Source organism: Varanus komodoensis, unplaced genomic scaffold, assembly GCF_004798865.1.
Source record: "Varanus komodoensis strain SLA01 unplaced genomic scaffold, ASM479886v1 scaffold116, whole genome shotgun sequence".
Lineage (NCBI taxonomy): Eukaryota > Metazoa > Chordata > Lepidosauria > Squamata > Varanidae > Varanus > Varanus komodoensis.
The window spans coordinates 367422-386432 of NW_025335333.1; the positions used below are offsets into that span (position 1 = coordinate 367422).

The 19011-nt window shown below is 62.2% G+C and overlaps 1 protein-coding gene across 4 annotated transcripts; it reads right to left on the reverse strand.

Annotated features, from left to right (window-relative positions):
* Positions 1-6296: 6296 nt before the first annotated feature.
* On the reverse strand, positions 6297-15627 carry DDI2 (DNA damage inducible 1 homolog 2). 4 transcript variants are annotated; one of them, XM_044421251.1, is made up of 8 exons: positions 15201-15627; positions 13859-14104; positions 13268-13394; positions 12889-13016; positions 12550-12678; positions 12150-12443; positions 9472-9534; positions 8298-8394 (listed from the first exon to the last, which is right to left on the reverse strand). In XM_044421251.1, the coding sequence occupies exons 1-7, from the start codon at positions 15610-15612 to the stop codon at positions 9518-9520; spliced, it is 1353 nt and encodes a 450-aa protein (XP_044277186.1). In that variant the 5' UTR covers positions 15613-15627; the 3' UTR covers positions 8298-8394; positions 9472-9517. The 4 variants fall into 4 exon arrangements, with proteins under 4 accessions (XP_044277184.1, XP_044277186.1, XP_044277185.1 ...); XM_044421250.1 differs by lacking the exons at positions 8298-8394; positions 9472-9534 and adding an exon at positions 9564-11077; XM_044421252.1 differs by lacking the exons at positions 8298-8394; positions 9472-9534 and adding an exon at positions 9564-11077 and having other exon boundaries at positions 15176-15463.
* Positions 15628-19011: the final 3384 nt, after the last annotated feature.

A 19011-nucleotide genomic window follows, 5' to 3' on the forward strand; every position in this document is an offset into this window, starting at 1 on the left:
CGTCCCGCGCTCTGCCGGGAAGCGAGCGAGCGAGCGAGCGAGCGAGGCGGCGCGGCGCGGCGCGGATCGGGCCCTCCCCTCGTGACGGGCGGGCGGCGCCCAGGAAGGGGCGGAGGCTGCGGCGCGTGGGCCGCCCGGCCCGTCGCGTCGCCGCCCCGCGCGGCCCGCAGCAGAGCCGGAGCGCGGCCGCCGCCCCCGCGCAGGGGACGCCGGGAGATGTAGTGCGCGCGCGTCACTGAGGGGGCTGCCGAGGCCACGCCCCCGCGGCAGGCTCGTTCGCTCTTTCCGCTCCTCGGGCGGAGCTGCTCGCCGCAAGGGCGCCTGCGCAGCAAGGCCCGGCGCTCGCGGGTTGCCATCCTCGCGAGCCGCCCGGAGCCCGTGCGAACGGGCCGGCACGGGAAACCGGTCCCAGATCGACTTCACGTCTCCGTCCAGCGCTCCCGTTTTATCCTTCGCCCACATAATGCAAAGTAACGATCGTGCTCGCACCGTCTAATGTACATTTTTCCCCTTCCCACACTTCAACACCTGAATCAAGGGTGCTGCAGTTAATTACATCTCCTTGCTTGCTGCAGCGGAACTGGTGGGAAAAATAATAATCTCAATATTTTGCATTCTCCCCCAGCCAGGCATTAACATAACACACGTTACTTTCCAGAGCACGAGAGGACAAGTCTCTGCCTCAGCAGCTTACAGTGGAAAGCTTGCATGGAGCTGCACAATCAGCGAGGGAAGGCCGAGTGCCACACGCCACTCGTCACCGCTCGACCGCGGTACAAAGAGGCACAAGCAAGGCCACCCTGCACAGCCCCATCGTCTGCTGGGCCAGGCCACTGCACACAGGCTCTCCTTCCCAGTAGCCGGGAGCAACTGGTTAGGCTGAGGCACCCAGACACGCCCACTTCCTATGGGAGCGTTGTGCTCAGGGATGCGAGGTCTCCTTGAATGCCTCCTGTCCCTCACAGTTGCCTTCCGGCTCGCTCTCTCAGCCCAGCCCCTGCTGACCTCGTACCCTTAGAGGCACCAAGAGCACGAGAAGCTGCATTGCACTGGACCAGCCCCTGCCTGGTCCATCCCGCCCACAACGGTCCGTATCGACTGGGACCAGCAGCTCTCCAGCTTTCAGGCAGGGCTATTTCCCAGCCTGCCCTGAGGATACCATCAAGCTCAAACCCAGGATCTTCCCCATGGAAGGCAAGTCCATCACTACTGAGTTACAGCCCTTCCCAAAGTCCCTAGTCCTCAAGGTGCAGAAGCAGCAGCTGGCTGGGGAACAGCAGACGCTGCCTTCTGCCAAGCCGAGGCCTTCTCTCCGTCTAGCTGTGTTTTGTTGGCGTTCAGCAGCGGCTTGCCAAGATGTCTTCCCGACCCTTCTGGGAGCATCTCCTGGGAGCCTCTGCCTGCAAGGCAGGTGCTGCGGGCTCTGGCCTGTCGCAGCAGCACCAGCCAGAGCCACCCTGCACAGCCGGCCGCCCGGCTGGCGGAGGAATGACGTGTCCCGGAGGAGAGGCGCCTGGCTGGCACCACACCCGCACTTGCGAGGGAAACCTGCCTGACCACGTTTCAGGGAAAACCAGCTGCGCACGTAGCCGAGAACGGCGATGCTCCCGCTGGTTTTGCACCCGACTACTGGGAAGGACGGCGGCGGGGGTGGGGGGGCAGTCTTGCAGCCTTTCTTCTTGCGGGCAGCCTCCTTTTCCCAGTAGTGGCCTGTGAGGATTTCTAACCCTCCGTTCTCATTCCAGCGGCCGTTGCAAAGTAAAGCCACAAGCCCGATCGGCCTCTCTGCCTCGTCCACCAATTTACCTGTTTGCACGCACTCCTGGGGACCCCCCACCGCCCTTGCTTCTGCTGCAAGACTTTGCAAAGGCCCGGAAGCCGGGCCAGCTTCCCACGTTTGACAGCTGCGCACGCTTCCTGTGCACGAGGCAGTGCCGATCTCCTGAGCGTGGAAGCACACGTGGCACGCCGCGAGCTCTGCCAGGGCACAAGCACGTCCCGATTTGCTCAGCCTGTGCACACCTGTCCCCCCAGGTTGCTCCGGCCACACCCAAGGCACCCGGGAGCGGAGGCTCGGCTTCCAGGGAGGAATCTGGAGGACTGAGCACCATGGGAGCCGATTTCCTCCCTTTGCACATGACTGCGCAGCCCTTGGAGGCTCTGGCCACAAGGATGAAAGGAGGCAGTTCCCAGCCTTACTTATCTGGGACTTGGTAAGTAAGTGTGCACCCTTCTTCCGAGTGTGCAAATGCACGTGTGAAGTCCCGCCCTGAGCAAAGGCACCTACTTTTCTACCGCTCTTGTGCAGCTGCACGGTCTCGGGGCTTCCTTGGCCTGGCGTCCTCAGAGGGCTGGCTTCTCATGCTACGTCCTCGGCAAAGCGGAGGCTGCTGGCACTCCTCACCCTGCATCTCTGCCCAGCCTGCTACGGGTCAAGGAAATTTAGCAGAAAACCATTATGATAAAACATGTTTTATTGTTGAGACGTTTATACATTTTTCCTATTGAGAAACAATCCCCAAGTATATTTTCTGTAAAAAGTCAAACCTGGGCTACAAAGAGCAAGAATGGAAATCCATAACCTGATCCGGAAAAAGAGAAAGCCCAAACGCCCTCGGAGCGTGGCAGCCAGAAGCCAAGGCGGCCAGCCCACACACGTTCCGGCCCAGAAGGAAAGGAGGGCATGGAAGCAAAAGAATGCAGAGATTCCTGAGAGGTCGTGATGCCTTCAGCAATTACGTTGCCGTAACCTGGGCTCAAGGATGGCAACCAAACGGCTTGAAGATCCTGCTTGGATTTACAACAGTAGAGAAAGAAGCAAACCGGCAAATAGCAAATAAATGTTCCGGGGTACATCTGCCCAAACAAAATGGCTGCTTTGCAAAGTCTCAGAATGGGACGCCACCTCATCCATGCGCCTCACGGGGTGCCCTGCTCCGCCTGGGAAATGTTCTGTTTGGACACACGTCTTAAATCCCCCAACTGAGTTTCCCAGTCTGCTGCCAACCAGGCGTGATTTCAGAATTATTTTTCTGTCTGGCGCTACTGTGCAGAGTTTGTGTCTCTGCGCCCAACTGCTCACGCTCGTCTGTGTCCCGTGCAGAGAGACGCAATTTGGATACAGGTGCCAGAGGCCCCACTCTGCAAAGGTGCTAGTTGTGGTCATGGACAGGCGGAAACCAAGATCACGAGGTTTACAAAGGCTGACGCACCCCAAGTCCAAGACTGCAGCATCTTATGCAAAGGAGCCTCCAGCCTCATTCAAAGCTCTCCCAGAAATCCTCCCCTCACACCCCTGTGAATGAGGAAATCCGCTGGCCAAAGCCTGCGTTCCTAAAAGACATGCATGATGCTCAAGTCTGCGAAAACCAGGGCAATCTCTGTGAAAGATCAAAAAGTACTTTGTTTCCCTCAACTTAAAGATCAAGCCCACCTAGGGTGGCGGAAGCTTTTCCAGCAGGTGAAGCCCTCCGTTTTCCCCAGTGTCGCTCCGACACAGTCAGCGGTCGCAGCTCGGACCTGCAACACCCAAGCCAGGTGCTCCGGATTTTGTGCCAGCCTTTGACACTCAACTCTGAGGCTCAAGATCAGAAACAGGAAACCAAACTACCCTCCGCAGTGGCTCATTTATCAAACAGGAAACCGAACTACCCTCCGCAGTGGCCAGGAGTCTGTTCTCCCCTTCCAATTGGGAGAATGCGAAACAATTCATTGCCCCGGAGTTTCTTGTTCTGAGTCCGTCACTCTGTGAAAACATCTCAGCGCTTACAGGGACCTGCAGCTCCATGAAAGAGCTTCCGACTTGCCAAGCGGAGGGCTGGCGTGAAGCTGGGGCAGTCTCCAAAAGGCCAGTTGTGCTGCTCAGAATGCCCCCCACCCCGCAAAAGCCCAGCAGTTTTCTGTCAAGTGGACCTCAAAAAAAAAAGCCCACAAAATTGTCCCTGACGTGTGGCTCACACTGCCTGGGGACCAAGAGCCAGAGCAGACAGAACAGCGGGCTGGGGGGTCACCTGTCTCCCTGCGTGCGAGGGGAGGGTGCCGGTGCCCCGGGCCATCCTTGGCCTTCCCACAGGGGTTGGGGTGGCCACTGAGCAGGCGGAAGGCCTTGCTCGGACCCATCAAGACGCTCCTGCTCTTACAGGCGGCAGAAAAGGCAAGAGGGGGCGGCGTCAGTCTCACTCCTTCCTGGAGCCCGACTTTCTGCATGGAAAGCTCTGGCACAGGCTGCCGGCAGGGGGAAAACGAGGGCTACAGGCACAAGGCCGGTTTCTGCCCCCGGGATGGAGACTGGGCTCACACGCTGTGCTTCAAACCTGCGGCAGCACAAAGAGGGCTCAGCATGCCGAGAACCAGGCTTCCGCCTCTTTGGGAGAAGGCGGCAGCTACACTGCACAGGGGGCAACTTCAAAAACATCGCCTGGGACCCGCAAGCCTTGCCCTGCACGGGGCCAGCTTTCAATTCTGTGTCTTCTCCGAGATAATTTCCCTTGGTTCGAAACAGCAGGTAGCTCCTTGGGTTGGTCAGAACAAAAGGAACCCACTCGGAGGCAGAGTGAACGAACAGGCCCCCCGGCTCGCCCTCAGCACCACAGTCAAGCGAAGGGTAGGCACGTGAACTGCAAGCTCCTGGCCGTGGAAAACAGCCTTCTGAAAGACTGGGCTGGGCCACGCAGCCTCACAGCGTTGCCCTTTCTTTCAGGTCAGTCTGCCAGATTTTTTAACCTTGCTTCCTTCTTGTGCAGGGTGGTAGAGAAAAGTACTCTCAAAATAGTCATAAAACACACAAGAAAAACTACAAATGTGGCACCTTTGAAGGTTTAAGCAGCAAACCACCAGCAAATCTTACACTAGCAGACTCGGTTTCCTGAGCAAGTTTTCCTCTCTGCCTCACAAAATAGCCTTTCGGGTCAGACCAGCAGCAGTGTCAAGCAGCCTGGCGGCACCCGCCTTTCCGCTGCTTTCGAGAACACCATGCGGCAGGCGGGCGCCATCTGCGTTCCAGCACCTCTATGGTTCAAACAGGAAACAGAGACTGTCTCACCGCATCCAGGAGTGTTTTTAAAACTCCTCACTCCCTGCTCTTTTCATATTACTTTCGCTTTAATAACTGATTCCGATTAGAGCTTGTTCATCATTAAGTGCCGCTTTGCTCATTGCTCCAAACCAACCTAGCCACAAATTGTTTTAGTCCACTGAGAACTAGACTCCAGTTGTAAACAGTGTCTGGGGCAGTGCAAGGAACTTGAGCTGCTCAGCTCTCAAAATGACCCAGCATTAGACTATTTTAACCCGAGTCTCCTTTGATACGCAGCAAGAACTTCAGGATGTTGCGGGACCTGAAATGACCTACTCAAGATCTACAGTTGAACACGCTGGACAGCTATACGGGGCTAACCAACATCTTTGCTCACTGCCTCCCCACTGCAAATTCAAACCATTTCAGGATAAGACGTCTATTGAAAAAGCCAGCGCTTCTCTCCTGAGAGTGGGGGAAGAGTCCCATGCACAGACCCACCAGGGCCAGGAAATCGAAACCTTTCACCATGTTTGCCTTCAGAACTGGCTAACCAGTGTCTGCCTGTCACCACGTTCTAGACCCAGCCGGTTTCCGTAAACTGAACACGCTCCAGAGAAGCCTGGAATATTTTTGTAGTTGGATCTTTTAGGAAAAAAAAGTTTAAGAGTTTGGAATGCCCATCTCTGCTGCGCTGTTTGTGGGCTCAGAGGTGATTCCTGCATGTTAGACCACGCACGGCAAGAAAGGTGGATTACCAAGTCGCAAGACACGGCCCCGAGAGCCCGCTGCACGAAGAGTGCAAGGTGCAGGTCTCCAGGTTCTCCTGGCGCAGGTGCTGACGGCAGGGCTGAGGCGGCGCTCACGAGAGCCCCGCTCTTCCCGAGTGAGGCCGCCTTGGGCAAGGATCTTCTGAGGCCGCCTCCGACACAGGTGGGCGCTCCTCGCAAACCGTGCGCGGCGCAGTCCGACAGCGGTGCTGTGAGCGTGCCCACCTGAGCGTGGCTCCTGGCTTGTGTGCCTCCCCCTCCCAAAGCTGCACATGCCGCACCTGCGTGTGTTCGCACCCGTTCCTACGTCCTGCCCTCCGCGGATCCAGGCAGGAGTTCCGAGATCATCGCCAGCGTATGCAATTCCCACCGACGGGAAAGGGAGCCGGGCGCAGCGCCAGCGCTCCTGCTCATGTGAGGCTTGCCCAGGAGGAGACGGGCTTTCTGGAAGGACACGCTTGACAGGTGTAGCTTCCCACACCTAGCTTTGCACCTCGTTCTAAACCCAGGTGTTTAAATAAAGACTCTTTATTTCATTATCCATTGCCTTAGTAATCAAAAGCCATTGCATCAATACAATTCCAATATTTGCTTCTTTTAAAAGCCCTAAATTTAACAAGAGAACCAGACAGAAGATACTTTGGCAGAAAATAAATGATTATTTTTCCCTGTTTCTCTTAAAAAAGTACAGCTCAGTCACCCAAGCAGGATACTCTGTGCAGTCAAATATACTCTTTAAAAAGGATGCACAAACCAGCAGGCAGGCGGGTTTTTGCCACGGCTACGTGGGAACGACAATGTTCTTGGCTAACAAAAAGAGGAGGGCGAGGTCTGCGTTCCCCCCCGCCTGCTCCAGAGCCTCGCCGGCTTCCTGGGGTGTGAAGCCAGCCCGCACGATCGCGTCGATGGCCCTCGGAGGGAAAGCGGCGGGCCGAGGAGCAGCTGCAGGATCAGGGGAGCCGGCAGGCAGAAGGGAGGGGGCCTCTGCTGGCCCCCCGTGTGGCAGCCTCTGAGCATCCGCATCCGAGGCACCTGGCACGCCAGGTTCTTCGGCCACAACGCCCGGAGCAACCGGGCCTTGTGCGAGGCGTGAGATGGGGGGCTGGGTTTGCCCCGAGGCTTCACCGCCGAGAGCTTGGCCAGAGGACGAATGCTGAGACAGGATTTCGGGGCGTTCGCCGCACTGAAGCTGATCTGACGCAGCTGAGGAGCTCAGCAAGACCGAGCGGCTCAGTTCTGAAGACTCGTGGATGACCAGCGTGTTCTGCCTGCAGCGCACAGCCAGGTGGGCCATCCCCCGAGCGCCACTGCTCTCCGTGGCAGCCTCCGAGGACGGCGCCCCTGCCGAGGCCTCAACACCCCCCCACCCGGGCAGGGAGAGCCGCAGACCCTGGCTGTCCGGGCAGGTCTGCTCACGCTCCTCTTGGGAAATGGCCGCGTGCTCTGTGGGGGCAGCTGCTGCCTGGAGGCCGTCTTCATGCTGAGCAACTCTGAAGTCCTGCTTGGAGCTGACAACCAGCAGCTGATGGAGCTCCTTCAGGGCAGAGCTGAGGGAGACGCAGGGGTCTTCGGCCCGGTCGCTCGGCTGGCCTCCGGGAGGGACCGCAGGCATGGCGGCGGTGGGTGATTCTGCCGACTGCGCAGCGGGCCTCCCAGGCTGCCTCAGGTCGCTCGCAGGAGTGGGGCCAGTGGGCAAGGAGGACGGTGCCTTCGTCACGGCGCCTCCGGAGTCAACCGCATCTGCCAAAGCAGCGTCCGGATTTGTGGAAGGATCCGTGGCAACAGGAAGAGCTTCCTTGGTGACATCCACGTCCATGAAGGTGTCGCCTCCCGGGCACCTGTGCGGAACGCCTTCCGGCATCCTCCCCTCCCCAAAGGAAACCCCCATCTCTCCTTCCACGGGGCGTCCTCCGCCAGAAAGCAAGTCATCAAAGCCCCACTTGGCATGAGCGGCCTGTGACAAACCCGCCGCCGGGCTCCAATTTCCCCTGCCACTTGGCTCACAGTGCTCGCCGAGAGCGTGTTCCTGCCCGGAATCGCACGCCTTGGGGTCCAAATGAAGCTCATGTGCTTGATTCCATTCCGCGTGCTGGGAAAGCAAGGGCGGGTCCCGCTCCTGGGCCGGCCCGCGAGCGCTGTCCGTCCCCCTTCCACCGGCTTCAACGGGAGGCTCCATCTCCAGGTGGTTGTCTTCAGGCATGGACTTGTGCAGCCCGACACAAGCAAGAGGCTTCCCGAAAGCATTTGGTGACAGGACCGCCGGACCGGGGCAGGGTCCTGCTCCAGTGCTTTCAGCTGAAGCGTCGCTGGCGTGGGCAGAAGCAACACGATCAGGCAGGTTCGGTGGCGGCAGAGGCGGCCCGTGATTTTCGAGAGTGATTGAGCATTCAGGAAGAGAGTCCACAGACTTTGCAGCACGAGGATGGAGAGACACGGCTCGGCCGCCCTCGTGGGAGCAAACGGAAGGAGCAGAGGCTGAACGGTCGAGCAAGCGGCTCGGGGGGCACGCGGTCTCAGGGCCCTTCTCCCGAAAATGGGCTGGACATTTAGATCCGTCGGAAGTTGGTAACAATGGTGTTCCTAGTGAGGTAGTTTCTTTGTCACTATTCTCTGTACATGGGAGGAAAGGGAAAGAGGGTGTGAAACTCTGGATGGGGGGGGAGCAGATCGTGGGGTCCCGGATGTGGGGGGCAGGGCCTTGTTTGGCACCCCCAAGAGAGGCGTGGGCTGCGTTGCGGGGCCGGCTTCACTGGGGCCCTTGGGAGAAGCCACCCCGGCCTCTCTCCTCCCTGAAAGGCTTCCCCCACCAGCCGCTCTGCAAAGCCGGCCGCCCCAACCCGCCTGCTCCCCAGGCGTGGCATGACCGCCGCTCCCAGTAGGTGCTGGGAATCGGAGTCCCAACACAGAGGGAGGGAGGGAGGGAGGGCCACCCGACTAGCAAAGGTTGGCCGCGGCCACATGAACGGGCTTCTCTGTCTGCACACCACATGCCTCGATCCCACATCTGCCTCGAGTGCTTAGCGCCTGCACATCAGGGGGGAGAATCAGCAGCAGCGAGCCCACGGAAGGGGCTGCGAGGGTCCGCTACGCAAGGCGCGCGCTCAGGGCAGGCTCGGCAGGAAATCTACCCGAGTTAGTATTTGGTGGAACGCTGTTACTGTCCAAACAAAGCGGCCCTTTTCTTCTTTCCAGCACAAGGCAGGCAACGGGGCAAAGGATCCAGCGGTGCGGTGGCTGTCCGAGGGACGCTTGCGTGCCCTAAAGATACTTACGCGGAGGCCCCCCTAAAGAAGCGGCGTTCGTTGGGCTCGGCCCAACCCTCCCGGCCGGCCGGCGCGTTCCCGCACGCAGCGTGGGAAGGTGCGCATGGCGGCGTGGCTCGCGGCCTTCTCACCCATCGGCTTTGCGAGACGAGCTGCATGTGGGGCACGCGCGCATTCGGGGCCCGGGCGCTCGGCAAGCTGTGCGTGGCCGGAGGCGTCCACTCCTGCCCCGCGGCTGCTTCTCCGAGAAGCTCTGCGCGGGCAGTGCGGCCGCCCCGTCGATCGGCACCGTCCCTCCGACCCGGGCGCTGCGGCTCCCCCTCCTCCGCGGGCCTGCTCCACACCAGCCCGCTGAGCCCCGGGGCGGGAAGCGGTCCGTCCCACCCCCCCCGCCTCGAGGCGCCGGCAGAAGAGCTCGCAGTACCTGGTCTGTGGCCCGCTCCAGCGGCAGCAAACCCACAGCACATGCATCAAGGCCTCTGGCGCTCTGTCCGGATTAGGAGACAAACACACCAAACTCGTGTTAGCAACACCGCATGCATGCAGCCAGCGCTGGCCCTGCCGCCTCTGGGCATCCCTGCCTCGACCCGGCCCGCTCCTCCGGGCCACGCGCCTCTCCTCACGGCATGCAGGGCCGGGCTCCTCTCGTCGACCGAGAAGTCGCTGCTCTCCGGGCGGAGTCTGCTCTGGCGGGGGCCCTGGGTGGCTGCTTCTGCTCCCTAGGCTCGGCCTCGCTGGACTTGCTGCCTCCTTCCTGGGCCTGCTCTCTGCTCTGCCTCTGTCCTCCAGTTGGCCCACATGGAACCAAGCCAGGCCCATGCGGAAAGCAAAGCCCGAGGCTGTACTAGCAGGAGGTGGAGGCGCTCCGCGGGGACAGAAAGGTGGCATGTTGGGGAAGCCGTGTCCATGCCCACGCCCAGCAAACGCTGGAGCGCCCGTGTTGCACGAAGGTCCTGGCCAAGCTTCTGCGCCAGCCCAAGGCGGGTGCCAGGCAGCTCTCGCTCGTGGCCAGTTCTCCTTGCCCGCTTTCCTCTCTGCTCTCCTGCCATCCAGACCTCGCTGCTCTTTGAGAGAGTGTGTGACGGAAAGAAGACCCTGGCGGGCCTCGGGCTCTCCTCTGCCTCCTTCCTTCCTACACAAGAAGCTGGACATGGCGCTGGCTGGACGTGTCAGAGCAGGCAGGCACAGCCCGCCTCTGCAAATCTCTCACTGCCAGGGTCCCTACGCCTGCACGCCTCTGCGATGGGCCACAGGAATCAAGATTAAGCAGGGCTAGACGGGAACAGCTACCACGCTGGCTAGCTCCTTTCCTGGTCTGGAATGCCGTCTTTTTCCCAAAAGGAATGCTCCAGGCCGCTGTCCAAAGAAGGCACACGGTGCACGCTTCCTCCTCTGGGCGTGACTTGAACGTGACCGGCCCAGATCTTTAGGACGAGGCTGGCAAGGGACGGGGAAGCGAGGGACTCACCAGCCACGAGGCTGCGGTTTGCTAAGCTGAGCTGCGCTGGCTCTGGCCAAGAGGAGGAGAGAAAGGCGTGCGGGAGGGGGCCGGGGGGCCACAGTAAGGGGCCGGAGCGCCGCCCAGACGGGCCCGGTGCCCGCACAGCCCGTCAGCAGCCCCTCGGCCAATGCCCAGGGTCTTCAAGAGCGCGGGGTGGAAGGGCTGCGGTTGCTGCCGCGGCAGAGATCCTGCCTGCCCGGCCCAGCGCCTGGACGGACGACCCGGGAAGGCCCTGCTAAGAGCCCGGCAGCGGGGGCTCCCCGGCGTCATCCGGCTGCACCCGCCCTCTCCGGTCCGGTGCCCCAAGGCGTGAACACAACTCAAGACCACGCTTGGCACTCGAGGCAGCAGCTTTAATGTCCGAACCAGCGCGGCGGCGAGCGACTCCTGGGGTGGGGAAGCGGCTCCTAGAGGAGGATGCACAGGGACCTGCGGTGGGCGGCACATCCGGAGCCCCTGTGGCGCCCTCGCGGCCGCGCCCTCCCATCCGCTCGGCTGACGTGGCGCTCTTGGAAAAATCCGGCAGCAACTGGCATTCCAAAGAGGTGGGGGAGACATGGGGGCGTCAGCCACTGTTCCGGTGCTTCGCGTGACTGAAGCCCCCCGGCCGGGCCCACTGTACTTCGTGCAGGTTGTTCTGCAGGGCACACGGTCTCGGGGGGGACGGGGGGGACGCTCCTTGGGTTCGCAAGGGCTTGGCCAAGGGGGGGGGGGGGGTGCTGGGGCCGGCTGCGTGTGCGGATGGGAGCCGGTATGCCCAGAAAGGCGGACGCAGATCCCGGTTCCAATCCATCTGGGGCCTCGGGAAAACCAGGGTCCTGCAGCCTGAGCTACCTTGAAGCAGCTCCTCAGTCCTTGGCCAACCGAGTACAAACAAAGCAAAGACTCTGGCAAACGGCCAAGACGGCGGCCTTTTAACTGGTTAATCGGTTAGATTTTACAGGTGCTTCAATTATTAATAGACTAAAACTGCACCCCAAGTAGGGCAATCCACTGCTTTTAAAGTAAAGTTTTTAAGGTGAGAAGCACTCCCAAAACTCGAGCAGCAAACCCCGCAGCCCGGCCCCAAGCAACACTCGCATGCAGCCTCCAGGGGCCTTCCCCACCCGCCGCCCTTCTGCCCCCCACAGCAGTTCTGCTGGCAGGGCAGACGGGGGCCGCCATGCAGGACCTCTGGGGAGTGCCAGCTCTGTGGGACGACCCCGGAGCCCAGGGAACGTGCTTTCCCTTTCCGAGTCACACACAGACACAGCAACCGACCGAAGAGCGCTGCCCAGGCAACCCAGACTTACCCACCTTAGCCGAGGGAGCCAGCGCAGGCGGGGGAGGGATCCCCACGGGGCCGGGGCCCAAGCGCGCCAGACCGCCCGTCTGCAACCCAGCGCCTAGCAGCGGCCTGAAACCCGCCCGTTATGCCGCAGCGCAAGCCCCTTCGCATCCCCGGCCACCGCTCCCGCAACGTGCCGCCGCCACCGCCACCTCACGCTGCGGCCACTCCCCACCGGGAAGCCAGAGGGACGCACCCTTCCCGAGCTGCCCTGCCCAGCCGCGGAGCAGGGGCAGCTGCCACGCCGGCGCTCGCCCCCCGCCCCCGACAGTACCTGCTTCCTCGACGGACTTCTGCAGAGCTTCCGCCAGCTCCTGGTCGGCGATCTCCTCCGGCCGCACGTCTTCCCGCCCGGCCCCGTAGGCCAGCCGCGCGCACTCGGGGAGCTCCCCCTCGGGCAGGAAGGTCGTCTGCGAGCCCGTGGTGCCGATCACCAGGACGTTCTTCTTGAGGTCGATGGAGCACTGGTGGCGCTTCAGCATGTCGAGCCCCAGCAGCATGTCCATGGGCTGCTCCTCCAGGATGGAGAACGAGCACGGCAGGAAGTCGCCCTCGATCTGGACCTGGGCTGAGAGCGGCAGGGGGCAAGGGGCCAACGTGTCACTGCTGGGGACCCCCGCCCTCCCGGAAGAGCCGCTCCCCCGGAGCCCGCGGGGCAGCCCCCGACTGCTTACCAAGGTGCACGCGCCCAATGATCTTCTGGGTGCCCACCCCTTTCGCGATGCCCGCCCAGCGCCGGTCCACCAGCCGCATGATGTTGCACCTCTCCGCACAAGCCTGGCTCATGATGGTCATCTGTGCGCCTGCCGGACACAAGATGGCGGCCGTCACCTGACGCACGCATCCACGCGGGCCGGGCCGGGCCGGGGCTGCAGCTGAGGAAGTGGAAGAGGAAGAGCCCGCCCCCACCCACCCACCCCTTCACTGGGGTGGTCCCAAGCAGAACTGGCCCGGGTGCTCTCCTGTGGGCCCGAGGGCAGAGCGGCCCGGAAGGCAAGAGACGGGAGCCCAACCTGAATCCACGAAGGCCTTGACCGGGTGCCCGTTCACTTTGCAGTTGATGTAGAGCATCACCACCTGGCCGAAGCTCTCCGGCGCCTCCTCCATGGCGATCGTCATGTTCTCCTCGATGTTCTGCTGCCTGCAGCCGAGGGCAGCACGGGGTCACGGGGCCTCCCCAAGCCATCCCTCCTCCCCCGCAGGGACCAGAGCACGGGCCCCCCGAGCCCAGTGACAGAGCCGCTCCCCAGCCTCCGAGACCGCCCCTGCCCGCACGCAGCCTCCGTGCCCACCAGGCAGTCCGTGGGCAGGAAGCGCAGCTGCCTCCCACACGCTCCTCGGGACTCGCCCGGCAGGCAGGAGCGTCCCACCCGCCCCCCACGGAGCGGCTACCTGATGTCCTCCTCGATCTTGGCCTGCGCCTCGAGGTCAAACGGGTCGGCGGAGAACAGGCGGATCCTCTCCTGCTCCCTGCGGGCTCGATCCTGCTGCTGCTCCAGCAGAACCCGGGTAAACTTTTCTGGAGTAAGACAAAGCACTTGCCTTCAAAGGGGGGGCAGGGGAAATCCAGCAGAACCCCCAGCCCTGAAGGCACGCCACGTGGCTCGCCCGGTGGCGGCCCGCTTCGGCTTCCGTTCAGCGACGTGCACGCCAGCGGCTTCCAGAACAACCCCCCCCCCCGAGCCGAGGCGGCCCCACCTCGGAGGAGGGCGGCCACCACCAAGGCCCCCGGCCCCCCACTGCCCCCCACGCTCCAGAGGCAGCCCCGGCCCTCTCCCCAGCCTGGTGGCTCCCTGGCGGTCCCTCCAGCCCCGTCCGAGGCTGGGATGCCCCTGCCAAAGGTCGAGCTCCTGCGGGCGTGCTGCAGCCGGCGTGCTGCTCCTGGGAGAATCTGCCCCCGCACCCCTGCACGCCCACTGCTCCCCACGGAGGGAGCCCCCCGGCTCCTCAGTCCTGGGAGGAAAGCCGCTGCCCCGCACTCACCGAGGTCCCCGCTGAGCAGAGCCTCTGCCAGGGGTGGGTTGCGCTCCTTCAGCAGGGAAAGCTCATGCGGGTTGGCCAGGAGCATGTCCCGCAGCAGCCCCGGGTTGTCCAGGCCCTGTGGGGCGGTGGGGAGCTCGGGCGGAGAGGGCCGGGGCCCCGGAGCAGGCTGCTGCGGCGGGGGCGGCGGGGGCGGCTGGGCCGACGTCCCAGGCACCGCGATGCTGCTGAAGTCTATCCTGGGCAAACCTGGTGGGGGAGACGTGGCAGTGCTGTGACTCCTTCCGCGGGACGGCCGTCTGCAGCGCTCTGGCCGAAGCCAGCAGGTAGCCAGTGGGCACGGACGCCTGCCTCGCTCCGACCTGGGCCCCCGGTCCATCCAGCGCAGGACGCCCAACACGGACTGGCAGCAAAGGCTCCCTTGGCTTCCGGGGGACCGCCTGGCCTGGCCCGGCCGGCCCACAGGGGCCCTTTCGGCACTGCATCCCCTGCCTCCGGAGTGTCTGGACCCCGGGGGGTGGGGGCGGAGAAATCCCAAGTCCAGGCTCTTAAAAACGGAGAGGTTGCTAATCACGGGCTCGGGCTGCAGGAAGCCAGATTCCGGCTCGGAGGCAGGAAACGCTTCCTGGCTGTTGGTGCGGTGCCACCTCGGAGCAAACGAGCCAGGCTGGCGGTGGGCTCTCCCCGCCGGAGGCACTCGAGAGGCAGCTTGACGGCCCTCCGAGAGGAACTGTTGAGCTGGGAGCCCCGCATGGAGCAGGGCCTTGGACCCGCTGGGCCTCCGCTGGCAGAAAGCCCCATGTTCAAGCCCTGGCGGCAACACCAGGCCAGGCGGGCCAGGGCCCCTCCCTTGAAACCTGGACAGCCAGGGCTGCCCCTTGGTGCTGCCACTCCCGAGCTGGGCGGCCCTCCTGGGTGACTCGGTGCGAGGCTGCTCCCCATCTCCGCTCGCAAGGATGGCCGGAGGCTGGAGCAGCACTGCAACCGGGGCCTGGCAGAAGCAGCTCTGCAGGAAAGCCGCACCAGCAATGCCGGGACAGCGGCCCCTCTGCCCCGAATGGCTCGCCGCTCTGCTCCCCGCCTCGTGCAAAGCAAGTGTCCTCGAGTGGCAAACTGGTGCAGAGCCTATTGGCAAAGGGACCTCAGGTGGAAGCTCCGTGGGACGGCCGATGGCCCCCAATCCGGGGGGTCCTGGCAGCGGGGTGTGTGGGCCTGCTCCAGTTCGGCCTGGACTTCCAGCCGGTCTGGGACTGAAGGCCACCAAGCGGGGTTTGCGGCGGTAGGCAAGGGACCGTGGGCCGAAGAGGGAACGCTTCTCACCAGGAAAGGGAACGGGGGGGCGCACCTCCGCGTTCTCCACTTGCTGCAAGATCACCACATCCCCGTCTTTCAAGCCGTAGGACGCCAGCGACCGGCGGTTGTCCGTCAGCGGCCGCTCCGCATAGACGATCTGGAAGAGGAGGGGATGGAGTGAGACGCATGCTCCGCGCTCGGAGGGATGTGCCACGAAGCCCCGCAACGCGGAAAGGGCTCTCCGAGCCCAGGACATCTTTGGGAGGGGAGGGCGCACCTGGCCAGACCTGGCCCGGGGGACACGGCTGCCAAACACGCCCGAGACTCACCGCTGTCTCCAAGGCAGAGGACAGAGAACCTCCCAAGCAGCCCGCCGAGCACAGGGGAAACGCGGCCACGTTGTCCTCGGCCAAAGCCGAGCTCATGCTCTCCCGAGCCACGCAGGCATCACCTTGCTCTGACATGGAAGTGGCCTTCGTTTGTGAAGCCCGCCCCCCCCCCACCCCGGGTGCCACGGCTTGAGAACCAGTGCAGGGAGCCACGGGCCGGGTGCCACGGCTTGAGAACCAGTGCAGGGAGCCACGGACTGCTCCCAGAGTACATGGGCGGGTCTCCATTTTGGGACGGCTGCTCTGGGCCCCGCCCCACAGCCGCCTCACCCCACTGAAAGCTGTGGGTGTGTGGGATGTGGGGCGTGGACTCCACAAGCAGCATGCCTGACTACGGGCCAGCTGGGGATCGATTCCACCCACACAGAGCAGGCCGCTAAGGGGGCGAGGCCGTCCTCTCCTCCAGAGGGCCGGCTCCCCACTCACCCTCCGCGCAGCCCGCGCCACAGACTGCGCGAGGCCCGGCCGGCAAGCCCTGCCCCACTGTCCTGCTGGCAGGGCCGGCTCCTTTCTGAGCAGATACAGGCGGCGAGGAACGCTTCGGCTCCCAGGAAGGGGCTCGCCTCCCCAGCCCCGGGACCCATTACGAGCTGGAAGAGAGCACGTGCAAGCAGCCCTCCCCCTCGGGATCTGCGGCCTCGCCCGTGGAGGTGCAAGATGGGATCCTCCAGATCCGCCCACCCGCCTCAGCAATCTGGCCCGCCTCGTGGGCGAGCCGCTCCTGCCAGGAACACGGTGCGCCGCGGGGGAGCTGGGGTGGCACCGTGCCGCGCCCCACCAGCGCCAGCCCCCACGCGTCATCTGGGCTGCCTGCCCAGGTCCCGCCTGCGCCTGCCACCATCACTTCTCCCAGCGCCTACAGAGGAAATTGCTGCCCTTCTCCCCAGCCCGGCTGCCTGCTCAGTTTGCGGGGCAGAGAAGCGCCGGGGACGGAAGCACCTGGGAGGGCTTGATGAGGAGGGAGGGCAGGCCCAGTGCCAGAGGAGCGGCCAGTGCTCGGACACCCCCCCAGGGCGCTGGGCACGGCCTGCTGCCCCGAGGAAGCACAGCCACTTGCATGGCGGAGTGCGGGGTGGGAGGGAGCAGGGGGTGCTGCCATTCAACAGCAGAAAAGGGCAGGGGAAGAGCTTTGTGACCCACCCGGGGCCTTCCTGCCCAGGAAAGGACACAAGGGCCTGGGCCCAACCTCCTAGAGCGGCCGATGCCTGCCCAGACTCTGCTCTGCGGTGTTTACGGCCTCGGAGCAAGAAACACAGGGCAGCCTCCTGCAAACCGCCCAACGGAGGGCCGTGAGAGATGGGCAAAGTCCTCGTGCTGTTGCCCTCGCGGAGCTGGACTCCAGCCTGAGGCTGCCTGCCAGGTTGCTGCTGCCCATTGCAACAGATACCAGTGCCAGGCCAAGAGGCTGTTCCACTCGGAGGCCTCCCCTCGTCCCAGCTTTAACAGCTCTGCAGGTGCAGCATCTGCATAAGCCCACTCAGGACTCCCACTCTCCTGAGAATCATCACGCATTCCCCTCTCTCTCCTGGCCTTTCAGCTGCGGCGCTCGAGCCGCTCGATGAACCCTGCAGTTTACCTAGGCAATGAACGACGGAGGGCTCTGACGGGGGCCTGCAGAGCCATCTGCAAACAAGAGGGAGGTTAAGGACACAGCCCAAAGCAGGCAAGGCCTTGGCAGCACTGGCAGCTCTGAGCCCATCGAATGACACAACTTGCTCCTGAGGTGCAAACGGAAGCAGCAAGACGGAAGCCATTCCAGGGGTCGGAAACAGGAAATGCTTGGCATGGAGAGTCACCAACTCACTAATGAGTGCAGCTGGTCGGACAACAGCAGCCCCCTTGAGCAGCAGGCAGGGGAGTGCTGCAGCTGGGAAGCCTGACTTGGCCCCAGATCTTGCACACTTGGAAGACTAACTTCTCTCCGAGCAAAGTTTGATCTCTTTCAAGAACGGGCCAAGAGGGAGGGCAAGCACAAACAGTAACAAACAAACTGCAAAGCTGGATTGACAAAGGCCATGAACACACCTCACTGCTGCTGTTTCCTCAGCTGCAAAAGGGAAATATTAAGGGGCTGATTCTACGACTTTCAGACTAGGTAGATAAATGAGGAGTGAGGAGCATGAGCAGTCGAGGGCAAAATTCTGTGTGTGCTCAGACAAAAAAACAGCATAACTGCAGCATTTCCCAACCAGAGAAAAAGGGCAGGTGCAGGATTCCGCCTTACACATCAAATAACACGGAAAGAGCCATACAGGTCTTTCAGCTTTCATTATAAGCTCCGACTCAGAGTCTTCCTGGTGTCACAGATGGCAGAAGCCACCAGAAGCCTTGGCAATACCATTTCCGCAGGTCCTACAATGCCCCATCTCGAGCTGTGCATTGATGTCATGAAGGAAACACCTGTAATCATTTAACACTAACGAGGTACCCATATTAACTACCAAGGTGTCCCAGCTGCAGTGCCCAAAGGAAGAGGGTCACCCCTCGACCACCCTAAGCACTGGAAAAATGCAATACCAGTGCTCATTTACAGAACTGAAAGGTACTGAGCAGGAAGCAAAACAGAAAGAGAAAACAGCTCATGTCACTCCTGCTGTATAGAATATGTTTGAAAGAAAATAACTAAACACTGGTTCAGAAAGTGGAAGTTCAGCCAAGAGGGGTGTATGCTCAAGGCATCCTCTTAGGTCTAAGGAGGCCCCCATGAATTTAATCTTTGCTGTGGATTAGTCACTTGCAAATTCCACACTGCACCTTGCACTTAAGTCCCCCCAAATTTTTCATCTTCCCTTCAAATTCGACAGAATTTAGCATGCCCTTTTAGGTACCTGAGAAAAATTCACCTTAATCATGGGCCTTCCTAGCCCCCTCTCAGAATGTGGAAAAGCCACTGGGGCTCGGGACGAATCCTCACCAACTTGGAGGTATGAACGTGCGACGTTGCGCTTCGGTTTCCCTCAGCCCCAGCCAGCATGGCAGCCCCACTTCAGGACAACCACATCACAGCACTTCCCACAGCAGCCCACCTCCAACATGGAGCCCACTATCCCTAGGCTGGTTAGTGGATGCTGGGAATTGTAATCTGAAACACTGAGGGGTACCAGGTTGGGGAAGCTGGACGGCAGGCAGGAAGATTGCCGGATAATTACAACTCCCAGCATTCCTGGTCACTGGGAGGCAAAGTCCAAAACACCCGGAGACCGACCTTCCAGCCACTACTGCGCTTTAGTTTCCACCCCGTGCTAATGGGAATTGCAATCCAAATCGTAATGAGGGCTGCGAGCTCCAGAGCGGCACTGGGCAACTCGGCCCCCTCGCGAGTTCCCGCTCGCCACCGCGCCCGCGGCCGGTGGCGGAAGCGCGTCGGCACCCGCACACTGCCAGGGAGCCTCTCGCCTACCTCGGCCGGCGGCTCCCGGACCCCACCCGGCGGGCGGGCGGGCGCAAGGCCCCGGCAGGCTCGAGGCGGCGGCA